Source organism: Telopea speciosissima, chromosome 3 (assembly GCF_018873765.1).
Source record: "Telopea speciosissima isolate NSW1024214 ecotype Mountain lineage chromosome 3, Tspe_v1, whole genome shotgun sequence".
NCBI classification, from domain to species: domain Eukaryota; kingdom Viridiplantae; phylum Streptophyta; class Magnoliopsida; order Proteales; family Proteaceae; genus Telopea; species Telopea speciosissima.
Window position 1 is genome coordinate 72,611,028 of NC_057918.1, and position 14,030 is coordinate 72,625,057.

At 37.7% G+C, this 14,030-nt stretch overlaps 1 protein-coding gene across 2 annotated transcripts in view; it reads right to left on the reverse strand.

Moving 5' to 3' along the window:
• Positions 1 to 14,030, reverse strand: part of LOC122654675 (serine/threonine-protein kinase STY13-like) — a 26,352-nt gene continuing 12,322 nt past the window's right edge. For both annotated transcript variants that reach the window (XM_043848881.1, XM_043848882.1), the window contains one exon: positions 1 to 466. In XM_043848881.1, coding sequence (XP_043704816.1) covers positions 127 to 466 — 340 coding nt within the window. In that variant the 3' untranslated portion in view covers positions 1 to 126. The remainder of the gene's footprint in view (positions 467 to 14,030) is intronic.

Consider the following 14,030-nt stretch of genomic DNA (forward strand, 5'->3'; position numbering starts at 1 on the left):
TGGTGGATACAGAAGGCTCAGATAAAATCAACTTCTGCTCTTTCTCCTTTTCTTTTTCTATTTTCTTCCTCTCTTTTTTTCCTGTTCTCCCTCCCCCTCCTCTTTAACTAAACTCCCAAATTAGGATCAGTCGGTTGTCATTGGTTGGGTCATGCAACACCTGAAGCGGGCCTTGCGGACAGTAGTCATGATCTCTGTCTCAGCATTCTCAAGCATTCTAACGACTTCAGCAAAGGACGGTCGGACCTCCGGATTAGCATCCCAGCATCGAGTCATGATTTCACTAAGAACAGGTAAGCAGTCATTGGGAACAATTGGCCTGACACCCTTGTTGACAACAGCAAATGCTGCCTGCACTGCTGTCATATTCTGGAAGGGAAGCATACCCGTGATGAGCTCCCAGAGCACAATCCCAAAGCTGTACACATCCACCTTTTGTGTGTATGGCCTATGCTGGATCATCTCTCTGCAGAAAACCAGGATGGATGCACTCAAGTAGCTCGGTTTGGTTAATGAATAATAGATATAAATTAAAGTACATAAATAAAAATAAAAATAAAAACTACAAAACTAACAATTCAATAACCAGGCAGCAAACAGATAATACAATTATACATCCTTTCTAAGTATTCCCACAAACGAGTGGACAACCATTATTGTAATTTTGCCTCTTTTCTTAATTAATTTTTAAAGGTCCTTGTCCAGATGTTTCTGTTGGTTCAGCCCACATTATAAATGAGGAGAAAAATCATGGATTTTGACTTTCGAAAAACACTTGGACATACAACATTACAATAAGAGAAAATTATTAGAATATAATTAATGCACACTAGATTGTAATTCCTACTAAAGTACGTGCTGTGGTCCACTGGCAAATGCACACGTGGAGGGCTTTATCAAGAAAAAAATGTTTATCCTACTCAAACAGGTACAGAAAAGCAATTACAGTATTACACCTTCCTCTTCCGACGCCAACAGAAAGGGAGCTGAGGAGTTTCCAAAGACACTAGGATTGATAATCAAGGAAGCATAGGAAACTCAGAGCAATAAGTAACCAGAAAAACCTCACATTTGTAATTAGAACCATGAACAAAAAGGACGTACATAAGAAATCAGACCACTTTTTTTTTTTTTTTTTTTGGGGGGGGGGGGTGTTGAGGTGGGGGGAGGGAGTCTAGTTCAGATCATGAAATGTTCGTTATTACCATCATGGATAGAAAGAATGTATGTAAGTGAAATGCACAGGGGTGTTCAGATTAGCTGAGCTCATAAATAAATGAACACGAAAACGCCTGCCACCTACCATCCATATCATAGAAGAATGGTTTAATCCTTCTTAGCCAAACCAAAAATCAAGAAAGTCAAGCAAGTTTAAAAAGGGAAAAGAACAAGTTAACCAAAAAATAAACATGGTGTAGGATCGAGAGCAACCCAAGAGGGGGGTTGAATTGGGTTGATACCAAATAAAACAAAGTTTGGTCAATTAAAAACAAACCCAAAATTATTTCTAAGCACATCACAAATAACATACAAGAGAATATAAAGAATCAAAAAGCAAAGGTAGAGCCATAGAAGGTATTACAATTTCTTGTAGAGGATGCAAGATATATATATATATATATATAGAGAGAGAGAGAGAGAGAGAATCAACACCACAAAAGCACACAAAGATTTAGAGTGGTTCGGAATAACCTATCCTACGTCCATTACCTTTATCGCGGACCAAGGATTTCTACACCAACAAATACTTTTCCTGGGCAAGTATCAAGAACCCTTACACAACCACAGGTTGAGTAGCCAAGCCACACAGGCTCAAGATGATGCTACAAACTACTTTGCACGTTGTAGCTCTTTGATCAGCCCTTGTAGCGTTTTAGCACACTTCAACACATTAACACCTTCTCAAAAAGATGTAGATAATGAAGCTCAAGCACAACAATTTCTCTCAAGATGATTTGAATTGAAGCTTGTACATTAGCTACTAGTGTGTTTATTGATTATGACATCCGGAGACTCCAACCTTTTATAGGCAAAATGAACTAACCATTAAACTAGCCATTAGAGTCAAGCTAAGCTTCTCCTTTGAATCTTGAATTCCACTCTCATTGCCAAGAAAAATTAGTTGTTGAAGAATCACTTAAACATCAAAACAGTTAGTAACATTAAGCTCATTTAGATCTCCAATATTCAATTTTGGACTACCAAGAAAAATTAGTTGTTGGAGCTCCTCAATATCAGTGAAGATGTTTAAGAGTTCACTCAAATGGTTATAGTCCAAGTGATAATTAATAGATAGTCAAAGAACCTTCAGTTTCTTGACCATGCAACATTAAACTACTACGCACGACAATCATAGAAGATCGCGGCTGCAAGGACTTGAGTTGATCACTCTTGAACTCTCATGGAAGATGGGTGCCGAAGACCGTGAAGGTCGTAAACTCTCAAACATGCATGGAAGATCACACGGAAGACAGTGAAGGTCGTCTGCGGGCAATCAAACATTTAAGCTCGGTCGTCCGTGAGCTTAGACTCAAGACTTTAGATTTTACCATTTAAAGCTCGGTTGTCCATCCATATTCATAGAGATTTAGTGTGGTTCGAACAAACTTGTCCTACGTCCACTACTTTGATCACAGACAGAAAATTTCTCCACTAACAGATACTTTTCCCAGGCAAGTATCAAAACTTGTCACTAGCTGATTGCAAGTGCGTTAATTGATAATGACATCAAGAGACTCCAACCCATTTATAGGCAAAACGAACTAATCGTTAAACTAGCGGTTAAGAGTCAAGCTAAGCTTCTCCTTTGAATCTTGAATTCCACTTTCATTTCCAAGAGAAACTAGTTGTTGGAGAACCACTAAAACATCAAAACAGTCAGTAGCATTAAGCTCAATTAGGTCTCCAATATTAAATTTAGACTACCAAAAAAATTTAGTTGTTGGAGCTCCTCAAGAAGGGACTTGACTTGGTCACCCTCGAAATCAAATGGAAGATGGGTGCAGAAGATCGCGACATCGTCCGTCTAAGATAACACAAACTCATAAACTCTTGGACATGTACGGAAGATCACATGGAAAACCATGAATGTCGTCCGTGGACACTTAGACATTTAAGTTCGGTCATCCGTGAGTTCAGACTTAGACTTTAGATTTTACCATTTAAAGCTCAGTTGTTTGTCCATGTTCACAGAAGTCTGTGGACAACAAACATAGAGACTCTTCTAAGTTGAACCACCTAGTTTCTTGGTATTTCCATCAAGTCCATTACTTGATGTCATTTTCTGGGCTTTTCTCATCTTGAAGACCATACACATTAGGATCTTTAAGTATATTACAATCAAATCAATACTAATGTCTTGACTTGAAGTAACTTTCCATTAGATGTGGCTTTCAACTCTTTGATTCTTCAAGTATATAGAAGGCTGTCTTCACAAGATCTTCCAATCAACATGCTTTGTTCTTCATCAATTGTTCCTCTTCAACAGCTTGGGTATCATCTTTCTCTTAGCACATTAAACACTATTAATATACTCAAACCACACATAACACAATGGTGTTTGGGTTCAACACATGGCAAGATCAATCACCACATTACCTACATTATTCAAGCATGGTTCACTCCTTGCCAAAACAACCATCATGGAAACACATAATAGCTTAATCGTGAAAGACAAGATCTAAAGATAGCTCATTTTTAAAGAACATCACAAACCCTGTGAACACATTATCCATACCATACAAGCACAATTCAATCCCTCTTTTTTTTTTCAAAAGAACCATTCTCAGTGAAAAAGTAGATTCCTTTGAAAGGTAAAGGGGATTTTTTTCCCCGGGGGGGTGTCGAAATTTTGGCTCCCCTCCCTCTTTCCACCTCCCCTTTTTTCTCATGTCTGTACATGTGGCTTCATTCGAAATCACATCTAGGGTATGCTCAACTTACACAGAAACAACAGTGTATGCCCAACATGCACAAATCTATATCAAAACACATTGTATGTGATGAATTATTACACAACACCATATATCTTAGGGCCTCTTTGGTATCATTTTTCATTTTCATTTTCATTTTCTGACAATTTTTCATTTTTTCATGTGTCTGAAATCCATTTTGAAACTTGTTTTAATTTAAAATAAATGAAAACACCCCCAAAATGATAATAGACTCTCGAGTTTATTATGGATTATGGCCAAAATCTGTTTTTCCTTCGTTTTTTCGCTCTTTAATGAGCATGCGCTCATATGAACTAAAAATGAGGGGTAAAATAGACATTTTCTTTTATGTTTAGAAAGACAAGCCACCTCCTTCTCCTCCGTCGTTCAATACTTCAATCCACGGTGAAGATCCCCGCGTTGAGACAGCCAGGGTTTTCAAAAAACCAGAGAAAACAAAAGAAACAAAGAAGCTTGAGACAGCCGTGGTCGTAGCTCCCTGAGCCAGGGGAAAAACCAAAGAAAACAAGCCCTAAGTCTCCTATTTCCCTTCACCCCCATCAATTGCAGGAACATAAAACCCTATTTTCGTTTTCTTTCTGATTTGATTTCTTCTTTTCCTCCTACTGTTTCTTCTATTCTTCACCTTTTCTTCTTCCTGTCATCAACCGATGCCCACTTCTCCATCTTCTTCTAGATTTCCAAGTCCCAACCCTCCATAATTGCCACCACCACACATTACCTTTGTTCTCATTTTTTTCTCTGTAACCGTATAATGCTCTTCTCCCCCCTTTCTGCTTTAGTTTTATTTTATTATTACTATTATATATAAAAGCTAATCTGAAATCCCAGATCTCACCCATTCCATTTGAATTGGCATAGATTGATGTTGTATTTCAGGAGATTTATGGTTTAGAGTTGATTTGGGAAAGAAAATGGGTGATGGGAGACTTTCTTCACCTACCACTAAATATATATGGGCTTTGGGCCAATTTCTCTAAAAAAAGTCTGATTTGGGCCCATTTGTTCAAAAATGTTATAAAAATTATTTACACAGGTAGTTACCAAACTTATTTTTCATTCTACAGTCTATTGTGTTTACTAGTTAACAAACAGTTTTTATTTTCAGATCAAAATGGTTTTCAGTAATGATTTTTTTTTAAATAGGCCAAAAACAAAATGAAAAATGATACCAAAGAGGCCCTTAGATGTATAATGTGTGAGAACATCAATACACATATCCTTCAATGAAGCACAACACCATACACTGTATGTGATTGATCTTTACATGTGATGAGTTGTTAGACATCACCACACATCTCAGATATGTATAAGATGTGATAATATCAATACATATATCCATTAGTTAAGCACATCATCATATTCTTCTGATGAAGATCGAAATAAGAAAAAAAAGGGCAAAAACACTGTTCAGGTGAACAGTGTCACAGCCCATATTTGCCTTGTATGGGGATGCTTTTTAGAAGATCTTGTGGGCCCATCTAGTGCAGAAAGATCCTATCTTAACGCTGTCTAAGTTTAGCTTCAATTTGCAGTTTTAGAAAGTATATTTTAGGGAAAATTTCACGGTCACCCCCCTGTAAGTATATCGAATATCACGGACATCCCAAACATCGTCAAAATATCACAGACAACCCCTACTTTATGAATTTATTTCAACTTAGTCCACTCCGTTAGGTCTGTGCAGTTAAGTCGCTGTTAACTCTTTCATAATGGCAAAATTACCCTTACCACAGGGTTGACTTACCAGAAAACCCTTAAGGGTAAAACCCCAAATTACAAACCATCATCGTCTTCGTTGGACTAAAGGCGGAAGAAGCAAGAACAGGGCTAGTTCTACTACTGATACTGCTACCTTGGAAATTTCTGAAGCGTCTGAGGTTACGTTTCAGAAGAGTTTCACGTTGAGAAGAACTCAAAAGGTATTTTTCTTCTTTTTTTTAGAAAAAAAAAATCATATTGTTTTTTCTTATTATTTTGGTTGTTCGGGAAGACGAGGGCCTGCAATTTGGTTAATTGGCATAGGTAGGTGGAAGGGAAAGTTTCTGTGGTTAATTGGATAATGGTAGGATGCAATCTTCCAGGTTGATCATGGTGGCGGCCCTTCCATCTGATGCTTCTCTCCAATGGATCTAATCTCTGCCATCTCCTCATCATCCATGGCTGGATGCAGAAGGTCTCCTGTCATCATTGGAGGTTCTTCGGCTGATGATGATATGGCAGATGATGGTGGAACTTCCTCCATGGCAGTGGGAGGAGAATAAGATGATGGAGAGGAAGATGAGTAGATTGATGGGCTGTTGTTGAAATCATTGAGGTTGAGATTTAGCCCTAGGGTTTGATTGGGTAGGGAAAAATTGTAATTCTCAGTACTGATTGGTGAGGTTGCAATAGGGGACAAAGAAGCCCATGAGAATTGACTCTGAGGGGGGAAAGGAAGAGATGATGAGTAGGATATATAATTGGAGTAGTTGGTGTTGTCTAATTGATAAACTCTAGGGTTTCTTCTGGTTTTCATCTTCTCTGCATGTTCTAAGGAGGGTTGAGGAACTTGAATTTGGGGTGGATATATAATTGGAGTAGTCGGTTGTTGGGTTTCACCCAAACCTTCGCTAAGTTTAGGGAAGTTTTGAGGGAACCTTCCTCTGCTCTCTCTTCCAGATAGCACAGGCACAGGCTTAGGCTCAGGCTCACCCAAGCATACATCCAGTGGATATTTTGCTTTAGGGTTGTTCAATTTTCAGGTAGGATCTCTATTGTTTCAAGCTTAAATCATTTGGTTTCATAGTTCCGTCTCTACTCAAATGTTGCTGCAGAATCCAAAGAACAAAAAATAAATGGGTAAACTGAAATTTCTAGGTTTAATGTTTTCGTCTAATTAATTGAGTGGTTTGGGTTTATTCGGTCTTTGTAGAATTGGGTTTGCGAAAAGGGAAGAAGATAAACTCATCACATTTTTTTTGTTTTGTAGAATTCGTTTTGAAGCACGACAGAAGAAGATGGAAGGTAAGAATAAGGAAGAAGAGGTTATTATTTAAAGGGAAATTTACGAATACCCCCCTGTGGTATGGACTTATTATCGATGCATCCATTTGTACGCACTCTTTACTCGTACCTCCCCTGCCTTTCATATTAATTGATAAGTTAGTCCAAGCAGTTAGTTGTTCCCGTTAGTCACAAACGGGATGTGTTTTATAGAAGCTTAGTCCAAGCAGTTAGTTGCTCCCGTTAGTCACAAACGGGATGTGTTTTATAGAAACTTTAGGACCAAAATACCCTTGATAGGGTATTATCCAATTTAATGTTGAACCACAACCCAAAATATCCTGGGCACGAACATATGCTCTTCACCTGCAACTCTTTTTCTCCTCCTGTAACTCTTCTTCCCCGCCTCCGATGGTGACTATACCATCCAACTTGCTAACCTAGCTCGTCGCGGCTCGTTGTGGCAAGGCTGTGCACTGGTTTACTACCCACAATTGCAATATGGAGCAATTAAAGTGGCGATTTGATGCTCAGTGGGATTAGAAGCACCTCCTACCAGGTCTCCTAAAAATATAATTGTGGATATCTGAGAACCGTAGCAGACATTGCTCGAACCCTAGAAATAAAAAATCTATACTCGAAATTGAAAAAAAAAACGAATAAAAATTATAAGCCGTCAACACAAGAAAACCAGGAGTAGCAGTTCTTGTTCTCCTTCACGACAAACGAATTGAAGCAGAAGCCGAGTCATTGATAAGCGCCTTCTTCTTCATGGGCTTCTTCTCCATCTACATCCGCCAGTGCTCCGAGCTTTCTTCTCTAAAGCTGATACCCCTCATGCCTCTCTCCCACATTATGAAATGTCGAAATCCTTCCCAGAATCGCCTGTTGTAGATTCCGTTCACCTCCTCTCTCTACTCTTTCTCCAAGTCAATAGTTTCTAACCAGAAAATACACTTCGGTTCAGCGACCACACTTCGTTTTGTCTATTGATTCAGGTTGTCTATTTCTGGTAAAAACCTCATAACTCCCCAACTACTCTGCTTAGAGCACGAGGGTATCTGCTAAACGTCCTCTGTTTTGCACACAGAGCACGAGAGTTCTGAAAGCTACAATACGTAGCTAGCCACCCATTTGCACTGATCATTTGTGTTTCGTAACTTTTGTTGTTGGGTTTCAGTACATGGATGTTGTCGAGGTGGGGGTTTTTATCCCCTTTGATTTGGTTGAGAACTTAGTTGCTTTAGGGTGAGAAGGATTGTGTTCCTTGCCTCCTTGGTGATAGAGTGAAGGGTCAAAGAAACATTCTTGGTTTCAGGCGGAAGTAGAGTGTTGGCGTTAAGAAATGGATGGATGAGAATGATGTCCCTAGAATGATGATCTACCCAGTAGTTTTTGATCTGAGAAACCATTAGTGGCGGCTTCAAGCAAGGTTCGAAAACTCGGGTCTCGGAGCCATCTCGGCCCAGCCCAAAATCAAGTCGAGTCGAGATCTCAGCGAGTTTTTGAAAGAAAAAAAATTCCGACTCGGAAGCCCATCTCGATGGGTTTTAGACCTCTTTTGGATCTGAAAGTTGGTATTCAGCCTATTTTAGGCTATTTAAACACAATGGCACTATCAGATTTTGCAAAAACAAAGTCCAAATAGGAGTTTCAGTTAGTGGGAATGCAGGACAGACACTTACTTATGCTAGAAACCAGGACAGACACAGGAGAAACAGACTTATTTATGCCTAATATCATTTAAGTAAATGCTTTTGTATTTGTATTTACTTAAGATATTATTCATAAATAAGCAAATCCCCCTATTTGAATCCAATAAAAATAGTTAAAAAATCAAATTCCAAAAGGAAAAAAAGTCAACCCCCCAGTTCAAGAACAAAAACTGGATTTTCGGCAGTTGGTGCAATTTTCAACTTTTTAATGCTGGGGTTTTTCTCAAATCAAAAAATTCCATAAATCTTAATATGGTAAAACATTGCTAAAAATCAAAAGTGCGGTAAAATATTCATTTGTTTTGATGTCCAAAAATATATTTTCATTCAGAGCGATTTTGACGGCATTCGCGCACATCGAATTGAGTTTGACCGGTACCTAATTCCTTCAATATAAATCAGATTGCTGAAATCTGGTTTATGTCAAAATCGCTCTGAATGAAAATAGTTTTTTGGACATCAAAACAAAAGAATATTTTATCGCACTTTTGGTTTTTAGCAATGTTTTACCATAATAAGATTTACGGAATTTTTAGATTTGAGAAAAACCCCAGCATTAGAACGTTGAAAATTGCACCAACCGCCGAAAATCCAATTTTTGTTCTTGAACTGGGGGTTGACTTTTTTTTCTTTTGGAATTTGATTTTTTAACTATTTTTATTGGATTCAAATAGGGGGTGTTTGCTTATTTATGAATAATATCTTAAGTAAATAATATTAGGCATAAATAAGTGTCTGTCTTGGTTCCTGGCATAGATAGGTGTCTGTATACCAAGAATTTCCAGCAAGATCTTGAGATCTGGCACTCATATAAAGGACCTAGATAGGCATTTTCCTATGTCAAACCGAGATCTGGCACTCATGCCGATGAGATACATTTCGACGAGATATTGTACTTTTGTGACTCGACCCCTATCCTGTCTCGGATTTTCGACATACCGAGAACTCGCGAGATCTAAGTGTCTGTCTTGTCTGTCTTGGTTCCTGGCATAGATAGGCGTTTGTATACCAAGAATTTTTAACAAGATCTCGAGATCTGGCACTCATATCATTTAAGTAAATGTTTTTATATTTGTATTTCATTTACTTAAGATATTATTCATAAATAAGCAAATACCCCCCTAATTGAATCCAATAAAAATAGTTAAAAAATCAAAACCCTAGTTCAAGAACAAAAACTGGATTTTTGACAGTAGGTGCAATTTTCAATTTTCTAATGCTGGGGTTTTTCTCAAATTTAAAAACTCCATAAATCTTAATATGATAAAACATTGCCAAAAACCAAAAGTGCGGTAAAATATTCATTTGTTTTTATGTCCAAGAAAATATTTCCATTCAGAGCGATTTTGACAGCATTCGTACACACTAAATTAAGTTTGACCGGTACATAACTCCTATTTGGACTTTGTTTAGCCAAAATCTGATAGTGCCATTGTGTTTAAATGGTCTAAAATAGGTTGAATACCTAGTTTCATACCCAAACTAGATCTATAACCCACCAAGTTGAGGCTTCAAGTCGAAAAAAACAATGCACCAACTCGGTAAGATCTCGACTCGACTCGGTTTTTCAAGGGACCGAGTTGGTACCGAGTTCTGAGTTTTAGTACCTTGACCTGAAGTTCTTCAATAATGCCTTTGTAACCGCTGCAATAAAGGACTTGTCGCGCTGCTTACAAATGAATAACTTCTCATACAACTCTTAAGTTCAAAAATATTTTTCTCCCGAGAGAAACTTCACTTCAGATCATTCCAAACACCCTTTGCACAATATTGGCAGCGATAATAGGATCACTACTATTCCACAACCATATCTTGAGTGTGGAATTCTCATGCATCCAGTCTTCATATGCTGTGAGAGAAGTAGCATCTTTAGAATCAACAAAAGGGGGATCATCAGTAAGATATTTCACCTTCTTCCTAGGCATGGATGTAAAACAGAACTACCTGAAACCACAACATGTAATTTGAGGGTGATCTGTATGAGCAGAATTCTCACACATCCAGTCTTCATATGCTGTAAGAGAAGTAGCATCTATAGAATCAGCAGAAGGGGGATCATCAGTAAGATATTTCATCTTCCCCTTAGCATGGATGTAAACCAGAACTACCTTAAACCACAACATGTAATTTGACACACCATTCAACTTGATGTTGGTGATATGTAAGTGGACATTGTCTGAAGGAGCCTTAGAGTTGGCCATCATACAAACTGGTAGTTTAAGGATCAGAGATAGCATTCAACCGAGAGTAATAATCCACAGTCAGTGGAGTAGTAGCACCAATTTCTTGAATTAAACTTAGTTTTGTTGAAGAAATCAGGGGTGCAATACCTTCTTCACCAATAATAGGATCACCTAGTAGCAGCAGAATATAATGCCAAAAAACTGAAGCCGGCAGCAAGAGATTTGACAGATTAGTGAACTATAAACCCAGGATTAGAAGAAAATCAATACCTTGTAATCAGTAGGTTAGAAGGACCTAAAACTTGGAACGAAGAATGTCTTCAGGTAGGGAAACAAACTCCCAAAACCTTAGTCTGATCAGTTGCCAGATCAGAAGTAATTTAATAAACACTGGGTCTGATTGTTAACCTAAAAACAGAGTGCCCCCAGTCAATAGGAGAAACTTAATTGCAGAAAATCAGGCCATAAGTTGGTCCCAAAACTTGGATCGAGTGTAGCTCTTGGTAGGAGTAATCAGACCTCAGAATATGACTTCCATCAGTTGGCTGATAAAAAAGTAATTTCAGATCTCATAAACTGCAAATTCTTCTACCGCAGGCTTCATAAACTTGAAATTTGATATCCAAAAACCAGTGTCTTCATAACCAGCAATGTAGATTAGAAGGGCGCCATAGTTCAATTCATATTTATTTGGGACTGACATTGGGGGGTGTGGAAACGTGTACAATGATGTGGAATTGTATATGTGTATAAAGGCATATTCTTGATAGGATTCTCGAGAAAGGAGCTATTTATCACATTCAACCTTGGAATGAAAGGCATATGAGGTATTCATCCAGTTGTTTTTGGAATTTGAATTGGATAAGAATTTTCAATAACTAGGGAAACTTGAAGCAGATAGGCAGCTTATGGTAGCTGCAACCAAGAATCGTGAGTAGTTTGAGAAGAAACTATCAAACCAGGATTTGACTGAGAGAAATTACTAGTTATATTGCTCTGATACTATGTAACAAGATCAGAGAATAAAACCAGCAATGCGGAAGAAGGAGAAGATCGAGTGGGGAGGCTGCCAGAGAGTAACAACCAATAGCAGCCTCCCCCTTTCCAATCCAAGGTTCGAAAACTCGGGTCTCGGTGCCAACTCGGACCCTTGAAAAACCTATTTTTCTTGGTGTGCACGAATGCTGTCAAAATCGCTCTGAATGAAAATAGTTTTTTGGACATCAAAACAAATGAATATTTTACCGCACTTTTGGTTTTTAGCAATGTTTTACCATAATAAGATTTATGGAATTTTTAGATTTGAGAAAAACCCCAGCATTAGAAAGTTGAAAATTGCACCTACCGCCGAAAATCCAGTTTTTGTTCTTGAACTGGGGGGTTGACTTTTTTTCCTTTTGGAATTTGATTTTTAACTATTTTTATTGGATTCAAATAGGGGGTATTTGCTTATTTACGAATAATATCTTAAGTAAATGAAATACAAATGATATTAGGCATAAATAAGTGTCTGTCTTGTTTGTCTTGGTTCCTGGCATTGATAGGTGTTTGTGTACCAAGAATTTTCCAACAAGATCTCGAGACCTGGCATTCATATAAAGAACCTATATGGGCATTTTCCTATGTCAAACCGAGATCCGAGATCTCGGCGAGATATTGACATTTTGAGACTCGTAGGCAGTCTCGTCTCGGGATTTCGAAAAACCGAGAAACTCGGCGAGATCTCGTGAGTTCTCGAACTATGTTCCAATCTTATTCATAGATGGAAAACATAGTATATTGGAGCTTTCCTATTCATAATAGAAAAGAACAAAAGAAAGAAAGCTAAGCTAACAAACTCCTAGTACAACTAGGAAAGCAAAACAAAGGAAGAAAGATAAAGGCCACAGTCCCTCTATCGTGGTTACATAATAGCATTCTTTGTTTAACAATATACATCCCTAGAAACACTTAGAAAAAGAGGCTTCACACCTCTTTGATTATAGTAGACTCCCTCTACCATCGTTTCCCATGCCTTATGGCATGTTTAGTTTGCGAATCAATCATCCCGGTAGATAGAGAAGATCTTCATCTCCATCCCTTTTGGTGGATTGAAGTACACATAGAACTCTGATGTTGTCACACCTTTAGCCTTTTCTTAGTCTTCACTCTTGGAGCAGACTCTTGGCTTTTGATAAGACTTTCCTTTTAGAGAACTTTTGACCTTAGTCATCCACCTATCCTGTAAAACAAAATAAGTTTTCCATCTTGGTACCCAAATGATCTTGGGTCCACAAAGGTTAGTAAACAAGCAAAAAAAATCTGTTGTATTTTCTTTTACAAGAGCTCTCAACACAAGAATACTTGATTATATTTAACTTCTCAAGTACTCCTTCAACAATCATAGTTCTTTTGATCATGTTATCAAGAGATGCTGAGGGAGTTTCTTCTTTGTCTAAGGCGGGGCTGGTGGTCTACGATCAGCTAAATATTTATACTTACTTCATCCCTTAAAGAATCATTTGATTCCTTAAGAGTGCAAGAAGTTTCAAACAACTCAATAAAAGCATTTTTTTTAATCTGATTTTTACATTAACATTCTTTCAAATTATCAATCAAAATTCATAAAACAAACTTCGCTCACCATAATGACAAATTATCATTACATAATGAACTATCATCATTTTCATTCAAAACAGGATGTAACATCATGGTCATCAATAGAACACTATGATAAGCACTACTTAAATCTATCCTAAACAAGGATACAAGTTTAAACATTTTATTTACTTCATTAGCATCATCAACACATAATGTGGAGAGACTATCATCATTATCTAAATATTCATGGTTTCAATTAACATTCTCAAGATTATTGCAGGACAACACAGATTCAATCAAATCAGCATCATCCAAACAAGAAGATAAATCATTATCACAACTATCAACTAAACAATCATCAGCATACATTAAGTTATCAAAATTTGGTTTATCAACCAACAAGGGGTTGCACCTTACACTTCGAATTGTTAAACTCTTAATGAAGAGACCTTGCTCTGATACGACTTGTAGGATCAAGAGCAACCCAATGAATTAGGTTGTTACCAAATAAAACAAAGTGTGGCCAATTAAACCCAAACCCAAAACTATTCCTAAGCACTTTTTTTTAAACCCGAATATTACCTGGGACCCGGGCCAGCCTCTATAATTTTATT